The sequence below is a fragment of the Danio aesculapii genome, chromosome 17 (assembly GCF_903798145.1).
Source record: "Danio aesculapii chromosome 17, fDanAes4.1, whole genome shotgun sequence".
In the NCBI taxonomy this organism is placed as follows: domain Eukaryota; kingdom Metazoa; phylum Chordata; class Actinopteri; order Cypriniformes; family Danionidae; genus Danio; species Danio aesculapii.
In genome coordinates, this window is record NC_079451.1 from 44756947 (window position 1) to 44777229 (window position 20283).

Consider the following 20283-nt stretch of genomic DNA (forward strand, 5'->3'; position numbering starts at 1 on the left):
TTCGTTCATGTACTGCCTATGCGAACAGATGTAAGACGCTTTTATCTGCATCATACGGCTGTTCATTTACTTTCCATCTCTTTAAAACGCCACAGCGAAATGTCGCAATTGTTGTCTATTTTCACCGCTAAACTATATCTCCTCGTAAACATTCTGTGTCCTTTGAAGAGAAGCTATATGGAGCATGTACAGACTGACATTAATCTTTAATAAAGTGGTCAAAATGGACAGCATCCTAAACATCTGCTTTACAATGTGGTCCACCACGTTAGCTGAATTGGTCACATACCTAAAATGCGTCAGCTTTCGAAAGCCTCCGTTTTCACAGAGCACACTGCAATACAACTGAGTTTTCCAACCCAGGCTCATACTGAAAATGTACCACTATATACATTTCTGGAGAATGCCAGATAAGATCCAGGAGGTACTTTTTTTGCAGTTTTTGTTTTTACCAATCCACCAAAAGCTGCTGTGTACAATTTTTGACATCTCAAATTTCTCTCGAGACTGCCATTTGCACCTGCTGTTCCTGTGTAAATGCACCTGAGACCGCTGTGACTGACTGACTGTCTGAATGACTGACTAACTGACCCACCCTCCTCTTTCCTTAAACCCAACCAATAGTGTTTTCAAAAGCACCTATTGACCAGCACCCACCCACTTCCCTAAACCCAACCGACGGCTTTTAAAAGCAATCCAGAAAATTTTATTTTTTACCACATTCGCACCCTGCTATTGACTTATTTTATTTTTTGGTTTCTGTTTTTGTCTGATCTGGACTCGAACCCCGTCATCGTGGTCAACTCCTCTCTGCGTCTCAAGTCCACTGATGTACATGGCGAGCTACTGGACAAACTGGTAACTGCAGGAAAGCTGTCCATACGGAGATAAGCGGGCAGCTGCTAGCACGAAAAGGAACAGTGTCATACTGCCTAGTAACGTTTGTTTTAAAGACGAAATGCAGACATATGTACTTCTGGCTACAGTACGTACTTCTGGGAAAATTTGCGATCTTCAGAAATGCATATAGGGCTACGCTTTCAAAATGAGCCGATGTTGGGAGTTTTCAAAAAGATACGCTTTGTTTCCTAAAAATGGCATCTCAGTGTGGATGGAAGGCCAAAACGGAGAAAAACATATGTGTTCACAAAATAAAACGCATAAGTGTGGACATGGCCTAAGTCTGATCGACTCAATACTTTTCTTAATGTGAGATTCTGGGGAAATCAGAGGGCTGAAGCCTACCAGAAAGTTGTCATCCTGAAAAGCGTAGTGTAGTGTGGTGATCCACTGACTGTCCCCGTTCACCAGCACGTCCCGTTCCTCCCGAAAACATGCTGTCTGGAGAGGAAAAAACATAATTTGTTTACATTTAACATTTAAAAATAAAGGGATAGTTTACTTCTGTCATCATTTACTTTTTACTTATTTCAAACATTTATGAGTTCTTCTGTTGAACAAATAAGAAGACACTTTGAAAAAAGCTGAAAAACTGTAACCATTGACCTCCATAGTATTTTGTTTCTCCTACTATTGAATTGAATGGTTGCAGGTTTCCAGCATTCTTCAGAATATATTGTTTTGTGTTCAACAGAATAATGAAAACCATAAAGGTTTGGAAGCAATTGAATGCAAATAAAATGATGAGTAAATTTAGTGAGTAAAAAATGATTTCTTTCCTTACTAAGCAAATCAAATTTGAGATAAAATGGATAAACTGTAAATGTACCTCTGCTCGTTTCAGCATCTCCCACTTGTTGAGGATCTTCATGGCAAACACCTTGTCTGAACTTTTCACCTTTACAACTGCTACCTGTAACGCACCAGAACACAAAGAGATCTGACACACAGCTCCTCCATTAAGAAAGCACGGAGGGATATCTAGAGGTCCTGATAAGACGATAAGCCGCTTTGTGTTGGTTTTGTGAATCTAGATTACCAGATCATATGTGGAAGTGGTTGGTTATCAGTGACAGCCGAATGAAAACCTCGAGTTACAGGGCAGGTCATGTTACTATGGCTGTACACACACGCACACACACAGTCACAAATTCATGATGTAACTCATCCTGAAGGAAAAAAGCACTCAGGACTCAACAAGTAAAGACACACTCAGCTGACAACAATTTGATCTGAAGTCAATAACAATTTCACTAACAGCCCAAATGTTATTTTAATAACCCATAAAGCAACTCTGAAATGCCAAATATGACTTTGAAATCTGACCCAAACCACTTTTTGGAGTAATGTCTGGACTCTATGTAACATTATATTATAGTTGTACAATGAGGACAGTGGCTCAGTGGTTAGCACTGTCGCCTCACAGCAAGAAGGTCGCTGGTTTGAGCCCCGGCTGGGCCAGTTCGCATTTCTGTGTGGAGTTTGCATGTTCTCCCTGTGTTGGCAAGGGTTTCCTTCGGGTGCTCTTGTTCCCCCCACAGTCCAAAGACATGCGCAATAGGTAAATTGAATAAACTAAATTGGCCATAGTGTGTGTGTGTGTGTGTGTGTGTGCGTGCGCGGTGTTTGCATGTGTGAATGAGAGTGTATGGGTGTTTCCCAGTACTGGGTTGCAGCTGGAAGGGCATCTGCTGTATAAAACATATATTGGAATAGTTGGCGGTTCATTTCGCTGTGGCAACCTCTGAAATAGAGACCAAGCCAAAGAAAAATGAAAGAATGAATGAATGAATGATTAAAAATAAATATATTTTTACATGTTTAAAATAATAATTATTAAATTGAACAATAAACAACAACACTAAGAAGGTATAATTTTCCACTCATCCAAAAAAATATTTGAGCTCATTAAATGTTTTGATTAATATTTGTATGCATTATTTTGTACTATAGATACTTACTTTATAAAATTAATAATAATTAGGGCTGCTCAATTGTGGGAAAAATCATAATCACTATTATTTTGGTCATAATTGTAATCACGATTATTCAAAACGATGTACAGTTGAAGTCAAAATTATTTACCCTCCTGTGATTTTTTTTTATAAATATTTCCCAAATAATTTAAAGGAATTTTTCACAGTATTTCCTATAATATTTTTTTTTTGGGGAAAGTCTTATTTGTTTTATTTTGGCTAAAATAAAAGCAGGTTTAAATTTATTTTAAGGTCAATATTATTAGCCCCCTTAAGCACTATATTTTTTGATTGTCTGTAGAAGAAACTACTGTTATACAATGACTTGCCTAATTACTTTAATCTGAATACTAGTATCTTGAAAATATCTAGTAAAATATTATGTGCTGTCATCATAGAAAAGATGAGTTATTAAATCAATTATGTTAAGAAATGTGTTGAAAAAAATCTTCTTTCCATTAAACGGAAATTGGGGGGAAAATATAAAGTATATAAATATAAAAATATAATAATTCAGGAGGGCTAATAATTCTGACTTCAACTGTATATATACAGTTATTTTCCTCCCTGTAAATAAGGAAAGGGAAATAAATACAATAGAATAAAATATGAAACAAACTGTGCTTTAAGCATCTTCACTGTAAGAAAAAAAAACTTATATAAAATTATAGCTACAAAAGTCCTTCAGTCAAGAGCAGTGAGGGATTTTGTCCTTCTGTTGTTTGATTAATGATCAAAACAGTCGGCAGCAGGAATATTGCGCACTGTCACTTTAAGAGCAGTACGGTTCTGATTTATAGTTTCTCTTTCACATGTCTTTTGATTCTCAACTCGTTTGTTTATTACATTAATGAGGATTAATATGAATAATCACTAAACACCGCGTTTTGACACAAATGTTTATGTATTTGACCATTAAAGCGCTCACATTAAGATGACTTTAGATGTGTGTGCTCTGCTCGTCTCTGAGGCTGAGCGCTCACACACACACACACAACAGCATGTGATCTCTTTCGCACTTTTAAAAACATGAATGATTCGAATGTTCATCAATGAATGATGCGCATCCCGTGCTGCAAAAGTGACATTACAGTACATGCTTTTATCATTTTCACATGAAACGAAGATTTGCAGAGCAACAAATGTGTACAACTGGAAAGGGGGCGGTATATGATGCAATAATCGTTTATCTTCATTAATGTTATTTCATAATCGTTAGAAGCCAAAATCGAAATCGAAACCAAATTTTTGATTAATTGCACAGCCCTAATAATAATAATAATTTCTTACATTTCTATAGTGCTTTTCTAGACACTCAAAGTGCTTTACACATTGGGCGGTATCTCCTCATCCACCACCAGTGTGCAGCATCCACCTGGATGACGCGACGGCAGCCATATTACACCAGACTGCACACCAGCTGATTGGTGGAGAGGAGACCGTGATGAAGCCAACTATGATATGGGAATGGTTAGGAGGCCATGATGGACAAAGATCAGTGGGTAAATTTGGCCAGGATGCTGGGGTTAAACCCCTACACTTTTTCGAAGAGACTTTTAACAACCACAAAGAGTCAGGACCTCGGTTTGATGTCTCATTCGAAAGATGGTGCTTACGGAGCAGTATAGAGTCCCCATCAATATACTGGGGCGTTAAGACCCACACAGACAACAGGTTGAGCGCCACCTGCTGGTCTCACTAAAATTAGAATTTACATAAATCAATTTATCAGCATATTTAGAGTTGTTATAATGTAATAATACATTTTAGAGAGCAAAAACAAAGTTATAAGAAACAATGCCAGCACATAATGGACCAAGAAACTGATGTTTGGTCCTCACATTTAAGCATGAGCATCATGGGAAAAAGGAAGGAAAGTGGAACAGACATGTATTTGTTTTAAACCTAAGGTGTCCAAGCGAAACAACGGTGTGATTCACTCCCAGCGATTAAATAAGCCAAAACAAGCATTCATTGAAAGGTCTGCACATTCCAGGCTGAGCCAGGATACGAGCATTACTCCAGACCCAAATCTCATTCTTCAGTCTCCCATTCACTTGATTGGCATTTAAAATAAATTAAATCCCATAGAAACAGACCAAAAAATTCTGATTACACTTGCTAAGAAAAGCTTAAAAGGGATAGTTCACCCAAAAACTGTACATTTACACATTATATACTCACCTTCAAGTGATTCCAAACCTTTATGAATTTTTTTTTAATTCTGTTGAACATAAAAGATGATATTCTCAAGAAAGCTGAAAACCTTTAAAACCCATAATAGGAAAAACACATACTATGGAAGTCAATGGTTACAGGTCAACAGCATTCATCAAAATATCTTCTTTTGTGTTCAACAGAGGAAAGAAACTCAAACAGGTTTGAAACAAGTTAATGATGACAGAATTTTTCAGTTTTGGGTGAACTGTCGCTTTAAGACTATCAAAACATTAGACAAACATCTGATTAAAAAGGACCAAGAGACGGGAAAGTGGCTATTAAAATAGCATCCAGTGCACTGGCACTATGCCCTCAAAACACACAGCCTTACAAGGGCCAAACTCCCACAATGCAGACTCTGAAATACAGTTATGGAAATCTACTTATTAAAAATGACATTTAGTTTCTGTCAAAACCCTGTCAACAGTACCACATACAGTGGAGGAAATAAGTATTGAACACATCACCATTTTTCTCAGAAAACATATTCCTGAAGGTGCTGTTGACTTGTAATTATCACCGAATGTTGGTAACAAGCAAAGAAATCCAGATATCCAAAGAAACCAAAACTAATTAATTTACAAATTAAGTTATGTGTAATAAACTGAAATGACGCAGGGAAAAAAGTATCGAACACATGAAGAAAGAGAGGCCTAGAAAGGCAGTGAAAGCCCTGACATCAGCTGAAATCTTTCAGTAGTTCTTCAGCAACCCTCTGCCCTTCATCAGTGTCAATGAATATTAGCTGCTTCAGTCCAACATCTACATTAGCAGGATGATGAAGATGAACCCAGGGTGGACATTTCAGCAAGACAATGATCCAAAACACAGCCAAGAAAACTCTCAAATGCTTTCAGAGAAAGAAAATCAAGCTGTAGAATGGCCCGGCCAATCACCTGACTTTAATCCAATATAAAATACAAAATAAAGATCAGATTTGATAGACGAGACCCACAGAGCCATCAAGATTTGTACACCCTGTTTAAGTCTGTGAAAAACTGACATCTGAGCAATGCAAGTGACTTCATTCTCCATATGAGAGGCGTCTTTAAGCTGCCATCACCAAAACAGCCTTTTATATAAAGTATTAAAGACGTTTCAGCAGATCAATACTTTCTCCTTCTGTCATTCCATTGTTATTGCACAACTCATTTTTCAGATTTTTTTTTTGTTTGTGTTATTTTTATGTTTGTATTGTTTGAGTTTTTACCTAAATCTGGTTCAATTCCATGTCAACAGCTCCTTTAGAAACATTATTCCCAGGAAAAAACATGAGATGTTCAATACTTATTTCCCCTACTGTATGTGTGGTGAACAAGAGTAAGCAATTCAAAATTCAAAAAGCTAAACGAGTGAAACCAGTACATGAAAGTGATCAATCTAAAATCAATAAGAGTAATTAATTAAACTAACATCAATCATCAAGTAATCATTGATCAGAAATTGTTATAAAAGGTTTTGACAGTATGCTCCAGCCAGGCTCCTGTCAGAGTCTAAAAAAACTCAGGATCAGGGAGGGCCGGGGTGACAGGTCAACCTTAACACAGAGACAACCCCATGGACAACTACAAAGAGCTCTGTTAGAGCATGACACCCATCAGCATCTGCTCAGTGTACTCTCATTCTGCAGATGGTGACGGTGTCAGACGTTCCACATGTAAAATACGCAGGAGTGAAAATGGGGTTGATTTTGGCTGCTGAACTGTTAGCTTAGGTTAAACACTTTCACGTTTTTATTAGGTAACACACTGTACTTTACTCCGTTTTTGACATGTAAAATAAATTGGCATGCGTTTGGGTCTTGAATGAATTCTTTACATAAAAGCAACAAAGGCACCACAAGGGTCCTGACCAATTCTCTGGGACTTAAAAGGCTGTTTGGCCGCATCCCAATATGTACTTCAAAGAATTGAAAATGCATACTCATTCATTTATTCATTTTCTTTTCGGCTTAGTCCCTTTATTAATCCGGGGTCGCCACAGCGGAATGAATCGGCAACTTATCCAGCACGTTTTACACAGTGGATGCCCTTTCAGCTGCAACCTATCTCTGGGAATCATCCACACACACTCATTCACACACATACTACGGACAATTTAGCCTACCCAATTCACCTGTAGGGCATGTCTTTGGACTGTGGGGGAAACCAGAGAACCCAGAGGAAACCCACGCGAACGTGGGAAGAACATGCAAACTCCACACAGAAACGCCAACTGACCCAGCCGAGGCTCGGACCTTCTTGCTGTGAGGCGACAGCACTACCTACTGCGCCAAAGCCACTTTTGTGACTGTAAATATGCTCAGTTATATATTAATTTAGTAATCACTAGACCCACACGGCCCATTATTGAGTTCTTTACTAATGTAAATGTAAATTTATAGTTTTTATATTAATTCTAGCAATAACATTGAATCAGATGCACATTTTTCTATGATTTATGTACAATATAGTTTGTAAAGTAATATTTGCTGTCATTTGGTAGATATATTTTAATGAGATGTACTTTGTTTACCAAACAAGTGGATCTGATTGGTTTTTCATTGTAAACCTTAAATAAAAGTTTAAAAGTTATTTATTTGTTTTATTATTTTATTTTTTTATTTCATGTGATTAATCTTTAGTTAGTATTATTTGTTTTTACTAAATTCTGAACAGAAATAGCAAAAAAGATATTAGCTGCTTCAGTCCAACATCTACATTAGCAAGATGATGAAGATGAAACCAGGGTGGACATTTCAGCAACACAATGATTCAAAACACAGCCAAGAAAAGCTTTAAATGGTTTCAGATAAAGAAAATTAAGCTGTAGAATGGCCCAGCCAATCACCTGACGTGAATCCAATAGAAAATACAAAATAAAGATCAGATTAGATAGATGAGACCCACAGAACCATCAAGATTTTTACACTCTGTTGAAGTCTGTGAGAAACTCGCACCTGAGCAATTTATGTGACTTCAAAAAAAAAGGCTGCAAACTGAACAGTATGACATCTCGAAAGTTACTTTTTTCCTTCCATCTCCATAAGAACCATGTAGTAAAAGCCATTTGCAAACCAATTTGAAGATCTAAATGTCCTGGATATATCAAAAACTTTATTTTTAGGTTTATTTTTATACCTAAAAAATGTCATGACTTTCCTCTGGCAGCTTCTTGATATTATTTAGCATTCACAAATCTAGTTAAGATGAACATGCCATTTTAGAAATTTAATGATGATATAGGATGAACGTGTGGCTCAGTGGTTAGCACTGTCGCCTCACAGCAAGAAGGTCTCTGGTTTGAGTCCCGGCTGAGTCAGTTGGCATTTCTATGTGGAGTTTGCATGTTCTCTCCGTGTTGGCGTGGGTTTCCTCTGGGTGCTCCAATTAGCCGTAGTGTATAAGTGTGTGTAAATGAGTGTGTATGGGTGTTTCCCAGTACTGAGTTGGAAGGGTATCTGCTGCGTAAAACATATGCTGGAATAGTTGGTGGTTCATTCTACTGTGGCGACCTCTGATAAATAAGGAACTAAGCCAATGGAAAATGAATGAATGATTACACCCAGCACTGCATGAGACTGATGCTTACCTCGCCGAAAGCTCCTCGACCAATGACTTTCAGTATCTCGAAATCCTCCTTGTGCAATCGCATCTGTTTCACTTTAGAGGTGAACGGTTTGGCTGGGGAGAGAGAAGACAGCATGAAGTTATTGCTGAAGACCTTCAAATCAATCACGTCTCAATGGTGTGCCATATTAAGGGCCTGGACTTCTCAAAAGGGATTTGTAGCAGTTTCAGTTACAGCCCATAAGTCAAAGGTTCAGAAGCATCTCTGAGCAGGTGTGAAGAACAGATTGATACTATGCTGAAGTAAAGTCTTTTTTATTGCCATGATTGAGCTTAAAAACATGCCACTGTTACTCATTCACTTACAATATAAAAATTACAGCTGCACCATATTGGAAAAAAATCGGATTTATTTTTCTTCGATAAATATTGCCATATGTACACGATATTGGGGAAAAAAAATTAATTGCGATATATTGTGATGTGAATACAATTTCACTAGATGACTCAATATCTCTGGAATTTGTAATGTTAGATCGATTGGGATGATTCTGCAGTGGGAGTGCATCTCCATAAAATCTAATAAACAATCTATACAATTTTTGGGGTCCCCTGACACATTTTCGTTGTAGTCTGTGCTATTTGCAGTTCATTTCTGTATTTGCATGTGTTGTATTTTTATGCACATGTTTAGTCAGAGATTGATGAATGAGGCCCAATCCCAATTCTACCCCTTAGCCCTTCCCCTTACACCTACACCTCATTTTGCGCGCTCCCGCCAAGGGGTAGGGGTGTCCTAATTCTCTTTAGCTTGAAGACTTAGGGCTAAGGGCAAGGGGTAGATACCCCTTCGAACGAAGATTTTTCAGGACCACACTCGAAACCAAGGGGTTAGAAAATTTCCCAGAATACACCAGCCACAACGGCAGGATAGTTAAACTGGAAGTAAGGAGATCCACAAATTAGTATTTTTTGTCATTATTACAAATTTTACAACAAACAAGCACACGTTTTACCGTCATACTTAAAAAAATTTTTTTTTAAAACGCTAAAATAAAAAAATAAATAAAAAAGCGCTAAACTTCGCGATCTATAATCCCTATTAATAACTCCTGTACAACATTCTGACACTTGAATACCCTGTCTGAAAAGTCTAGTGGCTGGGAATGAGCTTTTTACAGTGTCTGCTATAATGTTATTTATGGTGTGTTTACATAGATGAATATGGCCACTGTGTACATGCACAGTACAGTTGCGATCTTATTGTCACATTAGATCGTTATGATAACATGATATATGCCTTCAGTGATTTCCTGAAGATAAATACCAAAAAAATAACACAACGTTTAATAACTAGTACGTTTTTGCAACTGTAAAAAACTAAATCAGTTTTGGGATTAGGGCTGCACGATATTGGATAAATCTAACATTACGATATTTAATTTTTTGCTATAAATATTGGGATATGAATACAGTTTCACCAGATGGTTTGAAATCTCTATTTGACTTTTTCTAGGGAGTCTAACAAGTAATTAGGTACAGAAATTCAGTAATCACGGTGCAAATTACTTAGGGTTGCCTTGTTTCTAGTCCAAATATTTAAAAATATTTAGATTTATTTTCACTTTCAGAAATAAGTCAAATTAAGTGAGATTTTTCATAAAACAAGCTAAATAATCTTGTAGGTATTTGGACTAAAAAAACAAAATTTCGTCGGCGCCAATAGCCTAGTGGTTAAGTGCACCGACATATAGCACCATGGTGCTCACGGCGACCTGAGTTCAATTCCCCGCTCAAGGTCCTTTGTCGACCCTTCCCCTCTTTCTGCTCCTCTAATTTGCTGTCTGTAATCTCCACTTTCCTATCTAAATTAAAGGTGAAAACCCCTAAAAAAATTATAAAAAAAATAAATAAATAAATAAATTTCAAAAGAAACTTAAATAATTAAAACACATTTATTTTTGTTACACGTCCAAACATGATCATTTTTTGTCCCCAATGTTTTAAACTCTCTTGAAATGCACTCTTTTGAAAATGCCTTAAAAACACATGCAAATGATAAACTTTCACACTGTCATGGCTAAAACTTAGTGACTCTACAAATCAGATGTGTTCTGTGGCTCCTGTAAACTATAATTCAGACATATCTTGCGATGTGACATATCTTGCGGACTCACACATTGTGATATCGATGCTGAAACGATACATTGTGCAGCCTCAATCTGTAATGTTCTAGAACACCCTAGCAACCACCCAAAACACCTCCAGGAAAACCTCACCGCAGGAAACACGACTTCTTGCCTTCCAATATTACGAATTCAATTTGAGTCTATATGTGACAAGTAAACTATTAAATACTGTGTGATAAACATGGGAAAAGCTACTACACTGAAGTAATACCACGCATGTACTACGCAGTGTGCTGCTTATGAATGAACTCTGTTTCCGTCAATGAAAGTCACATTGAGCTCAAGACTGCCAACATTGGAGATCAGACACAAAGACAGATCTCTTTTCACTTGAACTGCATTAAATCCAGTCTCTTAAACAAGCAATGAGCCTTGTGCTTTTTGAGTTACCCATGCAAAATGAAAAAACTGATGTAGTTATCTGAAACCAAAGCAGGCTCCACAAAATGTAAGGCTGCTGGTAAAGCACTATTGGCTTTTAAAGGGCCAGTTCTACCTAAATAGAAAAATAGTGCTTGTTTGTCCCTCAGACATAAGTAGCACATTTAAGCTAGTGAGTCTGCACAATACTTTTAAAATATGCAATATTGCTGTATATTGTGGTATACGCTATGTATATAACGATATTTTGATAACATGTCCCAAGAGAAATGCTATTTTTATTTCTACATTTCAATTCAATTCAAGCTCATTTGTATTGTCCTTTTCACAATAATATGTGAAACATTTAACAAGCATAATAAAATAAGCAAGCAATAAATAGTCTAATAAATCTAATTTAGGCTAATAAAACTGTCAAGGTGCAAACATTTAGACAACACAATAGCATTAGCTGAGTTTCCACTATCGCGCCTAAAGCGAGCGAGCCAGGGCGAGCCAAGGCCAGTCGCTTTTCCACTGTCACCTCCGGGGCCTGATCGGGAAAAAGCGAGGCTTCCTTGGGGCCAGCGGCTGGCCTTTTTCGGCCCACCGAATACCTTGGGCAAAAGAGGGCCAGCTGGGGCTTCGGGGCGGAGTGAAAGTAGAGGCGGACTTTGCCCAAGTATGGTAAAGATGGCGTGCCGCCATTACGCTAGTTTTCCGATCGCAAACGAGTGCATGCGCTAAATAAGTAAATAAATAAATAAAGGAAAGAAAAACATATAGCTGGTCAGTTTAGGATAGGCTATTCCATAAAACACTTTACAGGCTTGGGTCCTTTTTGCTTATGATCGCCCTCATGTTTCCCTATTAAATGTAAGGCTGTAGCATAAAATAATAAAGTTTTTAAATTAGAACTGATATTTCTCTGCTGCGTCCTCCTTGATGTTTCAATAACGCATAATAATCTTTACACCATATTAAAGACACAGCAGCTAGTAAAGGTTGTTGAGAGTTTTTGTCAAGTTTAAAAGAGAGCGCGTGTAGATGCCTGTATGTGTGTGTGAGAGAGAGACCGAGTGAAAAAGCACTCTTGACGCCATGAGCGGCTGGGTTTCTTTCGAAGATAATACAAAATATGAATACAACAGAAAGGCATAAAACATTACAAATTACGTGTCCACTTGTGTAGGCTCAACACAATAGTGTCATATCTAGATAAAATAGCCTAAGCTATATTGAAATCATTTAAAGAATTACAAATATCAGATATAATAATATAATAAAATAACATAATAGATATAATATTAATAAAATCACATTAAATAAATAAACCAATATAAACAAACAAAAGCTAGAACAATTTAGGTATAAACAAAATACAAATAAATCAAACCATTTCAAGCCATTTTAAACTTTCATTTTACACAGGCCTATCTGAAAAAAAGATTTTATTTTCTAAAAACAACAAACAACGGAGGAGTTTTGAAATATTTTTATAAAGTATTTGGACACGATTATATTAATCAAATCGTGCAAACAGAGCATTTTATGGGTGACTGAAACCAGAACCTCTTTTCTGTCATCCAGTCCTGCGCAGTGCTGCTTTACAAATGCATTGGGGGAAACTGTAGGTAACAATGTGTTCTTTATCTTCAAACAAGTGTTTTTTTATGACGTGGTAAAAATTTAAAATGAAATTTTAAATGAAGAGCTTTATTACTGAATAGCTGCTGAGTGCAACGAAATACAGGGTATATTTTATTACTTGCTCTTATGTCCTGAAACACTTAACACTTTCCTTTACCTAAGATAACTGAATAATATGCAACATCCTTAAATTATTCTCTTAAATAATGGGGAATTACCTATTAAGTGTCAGTCTACGGAAAAATGTATATAGGTCTCCTCGCAGCATTTAGGCTGAATGTTTGATGACGTCTATCAAAACGAGGATGTTATAAAATACATTTTATACCGATTTATTACCTGTGGTTATTATTACAGTGGATTTATATTATGGATGGTGCGCTGGATCATCCCTTCGTTAGTGGCGAGACCACTCGATGTACGATGCCAACAGTCGGTCGGCGAGTAAACAAATATAATGAATGGAAACACACAGGCCTGTGCGTATAGACATATAGTGTAATGCTGTACAGTAACGTGTCACTTGTTTGTTTCGGTTGTCTTCATTTTAATGGTTTCCTGATGATGTGATGCCGAGCTTTATCTGCCTGCCTGATTCCCGCTGAACTGGGTGGGTTGTGTGACGTTTGATTTGGGGGACGTTCTGGCGGCGGGGTTTGCGTGACGAGCTGCGAGCTACTAGCCCGACAGTGGAAACTCGACATGATTTCGGCCTCATTTCTCAACCTCCTGGGCGATTGACCCGGCCCGGCCCAATAAAAGCTCTGGCTTGCACTAGCCCGACAGTGGAAATGCGGCTATTATGATGTGTTCACACCAGATGCGGACGAAGCGCCAAGTGCTAGTGATTTACATGTTAAGTCAATGCAAAGACATGAATAGACATCCTTCGGCGCGATTCACGCGAATGACTGTAGTGACTGTTGGTGTCCTGATTGAAAATCCTTCCCTCTCGAATTGGACAACAGCTCATCAAACTGGGCTCGGCTCAGTCTGAAGCACCGCTGAAAGTGGCCATCATCCAGGTATAATCTCTGGAGGAGTTGATGAACTCACAGAGCTGGGTGCACCCCTGAAAGGATCTAGTGGACGGAGGCGAATGAATATACGCCGTTTTTCAGCCTTCCTAAAGCACATAAAGCACAGCTACTCTCTCAATAAAAGTCATGTTAGCCATTTAGCAACAAAGCTAGAGTCACCGGGCAGAAAGAAGCCCCGCCCATGACGCAAATCCGCATCTATTGTGAAGTGAATCTAACGCACGAATGAAGCATGTGAACTCAAAACACGTCTATTTAGGTGCGAATAGCACGTTCTATTCGCGCATGCTGCATCTGGTGTGAATATTACAGGGCTAACTGAGGCAGGTATTAATAAAGTAAGGTCGCATTTGATAGGTTGTTTAAACAGATTTGACCAATGTATGAAACGCACAAACTTAGCACATAAATTAATTACATTTTATTTTAAATATTAACTTATTTATTTTTTGTGATAACGATAATTTTTGATATATTGTGCAGCCCTAGTAGTGATGCCAAAAACAAACTCATTTCAAATTAAAAGGTTATCCAATCATAACGGTGGGCGTCATATAGAAGTTTGAAAACGAATATAACTTTTATTCAAAGTGATTTGTTTAGCCAATTCAGAAATCCTTCAATAATGATTCAAGAAAACAATTAGAAAAAAAATGTGTGAAAATACAGTAAATCTGACGTCTCTCGTCAAACACGCAACTCCAGATTCCACATCCCTCTTCAAATCACCTGATTAGAATGTGTATTTACCGTCATCGCTCGGCAACAGTGTGCAGTTTCTGTACTAACAACACTGTAAAAAATGTTCAAATTACTATGGATCTTTTTAGTTGTTTCCCCATCAGTTATGTAGTACATTACAGATTTATGTTACATCTAATGTTGATAAACAATGTTTATTTCATGACTTTAATTGTATGCATATTACCATACTGGTGTTTAGTAGCTGTGTGAATGACACTGAGCACCTTCTATACTGACACACTTTTCTGCTTGTGGGAAAAGTTGTTTGTGATGAGCTTTGGTTCATTATGTAACTTACTCATCAGCACCTGCATATGGCTGTGTTAACGTGTCTAACTGTGTAACAAAAGATGTGTTGATGTTGGTCATTCAAAATACAGACATATTACATCTATAAATTAATTAAATACAGTAGTTTACCGTAAAAATGAGAAATTACTTTTACAGTTTGTACTGTATTTTTAACGGTAAAGTACTGGCAATCACTGCTGCCGTTTTTTTACCGTAAATTTTACGGTTTTATTGTTTCTACAGTGAAATAGCACGAGGTTCTAAAACACACATAACTAAAAAACTGTAAATGACAGAGCAGCAATAGTTTATGGTCTGTGGTGCACCGGCATTGTGGTAAAAATCTGGGTTGGATGTTGTTAGTAACCTCACAACGGCTGATCAATGAATTATTCTCATCATGCATTTAGCAAGTCATTTAAAACCCACATCCAAATTGCAATCCAACAATTATCTAGTACCAAATAATCCATGATTACAGAGAAAATAAAATAAAATTATAGTTTAGACAGCACGTTTCTGGCATTTAATCTGGATCTGGATCAATGAGGATTCACTGGTAATACAGCATTGACGGATTGTAAGAGAAACAGAAACCAAGTGACAACCAAAATGAATTCACAGGTTTTCTTTCGATTTTCCAGAGAGTAAGACAGCCAATCCTGATGCGTAGACCAAAAACTTTTTTCTGAGCTAAAAAAAAAAAAAAAAAAAAAGGCTTTCACACATGTAAACATGATTTCCAGAAGACACCAAATAAAATGGCTGTCAGCGTAACAATATATTTAATCTTTTCAGGCACGTTTCAGGAGCAAGGACCATTTGAATCAGAATTAGAAAGAGCTTATTGCTAGTAGGCATGGGCCGGTATAAGACGGTATTGTGATTACTCCTCTAAAATATGTTCTTTTTAAATGTCTGGGTAAAAAACAACAACTTTCCCCCCATTCAACACAATATATTTTATTTTAAGAAGCATTTAAAATATTTTAGAGCAGTAAACATGTCAGTCTAAATAATTAAAGTAAATCATTGACTTCTGCTGTCTTCATCACAGATTTTTTGAAAAGGCATCTCTGGATATCTTTCTTTTCTTTGGATATAAATTAAGCCACTGCACTGCTCAGGGTTATAGCATGCTTGGATGTTGGTCTATAAGCAATTTGTTTTTAAGATGTTTGCTGAATCGTAGGCTGACCTGAATCATAGGATGACCTTTTGATGTGTATTTCCTTTTGTGCTTGAGATGCACTGTTTACAATTTCTGTAAATTACACTGTATTTAAGTGTAAAATGAACAGCATTTTACTGTAGGACAGTTATGCCGAATGTCACTGTATTGTAAAGTTGCATTGTGGGAAATATATTCTCAGCGTAATTAAAATAGAGTATTTTTAATTTCTAGTAAACTGAAATACAGTAAAACATACGAGCGCAAAACATGACCAATTATATGGATTTTTTTTCTGCCTGGAGAAAGAAAACACAGAAGAAGCTACGAGCTACAAGGTGTGTTCAAATGATCTTATGTTTCTAAAAATACTTTATATTCTTGGTTTAATTCATAAAAATAAATACAAACTATAAGTAAATAACTAAATTTGTGTCTGTGTATTACTTAACGACTTGCTGTAAAAGGCTTAAAAAAAAACGTCAAACTTCAGCCTATGAACACACAAATATTAGTATAGGAGATTAAACTCCAAAAGTGTCATATCCAAGCTAATATGTAACAAAAGTAACATTTCAAACTGCAAAGGATGAGCTTCATTAGACAAAAACGCCTGGTGACTGCTTTGCTTATATGAAATCTACATGCATAGAAAATCCAGGCCTGGCAGGACCATTTTAGCTTAGCTTAGCATAAATCATTGAATTAAATTAGACCATTAGCACTCTACTCTAAGAGTACAGTTCCTGGCCATATCGACCGAGAAAAAAAAAAAAAAACTTTCTTTTTTCGTATTATTTTTAATCAAACATATGGTAAAACAACAATTATATCAGGCCTATGTGTAGGTCTACTGTTGGTTAAAATGCTACATTCTGTATAGACTTGGAATGGTGGACTTGAACAGACTTTAAATTTGACCTGGTCGTTAATGCCAATAAAGTGATGACATCAGATACAACTATTCATAATTCTGAAGTTGAACACTCGGTGTTCGCTATGAAAGAAAAAACATATCAAATGCCTGTTGTAATTATCACTCTAAAATCCGATATGAACATGTAAATGACGTGCACGATTTTGGTTTCACTTTCACTGCTGAGTGTGCTCATGACATGGCTGCAGTCAATTTGAGAGAGAAAAAACATACATGCAAATAATACTTTCCTCACGGCTCCCAAACGATCGCTCTGTGCAGCAAACTGAAGGTTATTTACAACTTTATTACCTGTTATTCACAGCCTATGCAGGTTCTGTTCACTAAAGTAGACATCATTCGCATGTGTATGTCCTCTCGGTAGTAAACAAACATTGTGTCAGCTCTTGTGTGATTTCGTGGCAGCTCCGTTACATTAAGACAGAAATGACATTTTTGACTGAATTATACCTTATAAATACAGTACGTGACACTTTTAACACCATTTGGAGGTGTCATGTTGCTGAGCAACGTAAATAAAACAATGTGAAGACTTGTACGACTCCCTTTATGCTTCTCCCAAACTATAAAATATGATTCGCTGAATCGTAGAGATGCTGGATTAAGATCGTGTGGGGTGTTGAATCGAGATCGCGATCTTTTTTCGATTAATCGTGCAGCCCTAATGCAAATGTGACAAACCGGAAATGCAAGCTTGTGTGACAAGATTCGCATTTCGCTGCATCGCAAAGTTCAAGCTTTGTGAACTCTGACGTGCAAAATCGCATCACGTGACTGCGTGAGACCAATCGAAGATCAAAGCGTGACCTCTCTATACAGAACTTCAAAAAATATAGACCAATCGCTTGCTTTTTTAATGTCTAAACATGTTGTTAAATCCCGCCCCTTTACACAACTCTACTGTGACCACGGCATTAAGGCCCGTTTCCACTGAGTGGTACGGTACGGTTCGGTTTGGTACGCTTTTATGGCCGTTTCTACTGTCAAAAAGCGTACCGAACCGTACCGTACCGTACCACTTTTTCGGCACCCTTTCGAAAGGGTACCAAACACGAGAAAGGGTACCAAAAGGCGGAGCCAGACGTGCAGCTGAACGCTATTGGTTTACAGAGATACGTCATTCGCTTACGCAACAAGCCAGAATGAAAACAAAAAAACGCCATATTTAAAATACACGCACAGCGAGAAATTACAGCGGAATTATATATACATATAATAACGCGGGCTCAAACAAACCTTGTCGTCGTCTTGATAAACAGCCACAAAGCCATGGAGTACAGCAGATTTACCCTTTGCCACGTAGTTTTTTTACGAGGCAGTCTGAGGCGCGAGCGGTTTCGCTTTCTTCCTTGAGTTCTTCGCGCGTCTATGTCTGAAATAACAAACTTGATGAGCTGATGATAATAATGTGCGCTTGATTATTGACGAGCTTTTGAAACCCGATCCTGTCAGACACTGACAAACGCGAGAGTGAAGCGTGAAGAAACAAAGGAGAAGCCGGAAAAAAAGGAGCACATTATTTTTCAGCAAACATGAACAAAAAGCCTTGTTTAACTATTATTGTTATTATCACCTTTTGGACTAATATGAACTCAGAATGATGAAATTGTTCTCTAACAGAGGCTACATGTGCTGCTGAAGATTATAGACACAGATGAAAGGGTTTCACTAACTGTAGGCTATATATTGTGGTGTTTTTGAACCTAAATACGGACGAAATGTCTGTTGTGTGTGTTGTTCTGTAGTTGGTAACATATCAGAGTCTGTAAGGGGCTGTATGTGTTTATATATGTTCATTTATTTATTTATTTAATATAATTACAGACGTTACAGTAGGCTGTTTCACACTGTCATTGATCTGCAGTTATAATCAACTCATGTTCATAGAAAAGTTAGTGATGAACATTTATACACAAGTATTTATGTGTATGAAGCATCTGTTTTGTGAGAAGGGCTTCTCATATGATATGTAAGTGACCCATACAGCTTTATTGTAGACATTTCCTCGAGCGAGAATGATGTCGACTGAAACTGTCTGTCATACACCACGCCCACCAAAAGGGTACCCTTGTTAGTGGAAACGCAAGCTTGATAAGAGTGACCCGTACCAAACCGAACCATACCGTACCAGTCATTGGAAATGAGCCATTAGTTCCAACTCCAAATAACACACCTGAACCAGCTAATCAAGCTCTTTCTAGGTATACTAGAAACTTATAGGCTGGTGTGTTGAAGAAAGTTGGAGCTAAACTATGCAGGACACGAGCCCTCCAGGACTGAGTTGACACCTCTGATGACTTGTAAAATAAGTTATTCATTATGTTTCCAAAAAAAAAGTAACTTTTACTCCATTATGGTTAAACTCTACAGTGATTGCACAAAACTCACATGTTCTAAACTGTGGCTCCTAGTCAACTATAATTCGGACTTAGCACTGAACAACCTGCAACTTGCAGATGTGCACATTGCGATACCAAATGCAAAGCTTTTTAGCATATGAGCGAGATTCCATGTAAACAATGCTGTGAATATCAAATGTTACCACCTGGTCAGGCATCCCTTTACAGGGCATTAGAAACAGATGGAAAACAGACCACCTGGAACTGCCATCACGGCCTCTAATACATCAAACAGGGAAAGTGTATAAAGTCTATTTATAAAGCACAGTTTAAAGGTCAAAAAGAACCGACATGGTTTCCAAAGTGTCCAAAACAACTGCGGCACACACACGGGTTCAGTGTTCGTTAAAGATCTGAATGCGGAAACCTCATTGTGTATATATCACTGTCACAGTCTGGAGCGTAAGGGGACACAGAGCTGCAAATCAAATGAACCACACCATCTATCTCCAGCCATACCCAGGAGACCCGCGTTCGGAGACCATATAAAGGCAAAGACACTGGCAGGACCATTAAAACACCATTTCCATAGAGGGAGAGAAGCGCTTTAAAGCCAGACTGCAGAAAGAGCTCAGATATACTTGTGAGCATGTGCTGTGCTCTGCTCAACTCCAACATCAAGAGCATTTTCACTGTCAAATGTCCGCATTATACAAACACTGAGTGGAAAATAAATAGTCAAGACTTCTTTAGCTTTCGTTTAACGTCCTGTGGTTATTTCATATACTTAAATAGAGATATACAGTTGAAAACAAAATTATTAGACCTCCTGTAAATTTAAGTTGATTGTCAAACGTTTCCCAAGTGCCGTTTGAGAGGGAAGACTTTTTCAACACAATTTTAAACATATTAGTTTTA

The 20283-nt window shown here is 37.5% G+C and overlaps 1 protein-coding gene across 1 annotated transcript in view; it reads right to left on the reverse strand.

Annotated features, from left to right (window-relative positions):
• cdc42bpaa (CDC42 binding protein kinase alpha (DMPK-like) a) overlaps positions 1-20283 on the reverse strand; it is a 157389-nt gene that overhangs the window by 124906 nt on the left and 12200 nt on the right. Inside the window, exons 2-4 of the mRNA XM_056476987.1 lie at positions 8667-8758; positions 1730-1813; positions 1246-1341 (exon numbers count right to left, since the gene is read on the reverse strand). Of these exons, the coding sequence (XP_056332962.1) occupies positions 1246-1341; positions 1730-1813; positions 8667-8758 (272 nt within the window). The remainder of the gene's footprint in view (positions 1-1245; positions 1342-1729; positions 1814-8666; positions 8759-20283) is intronic.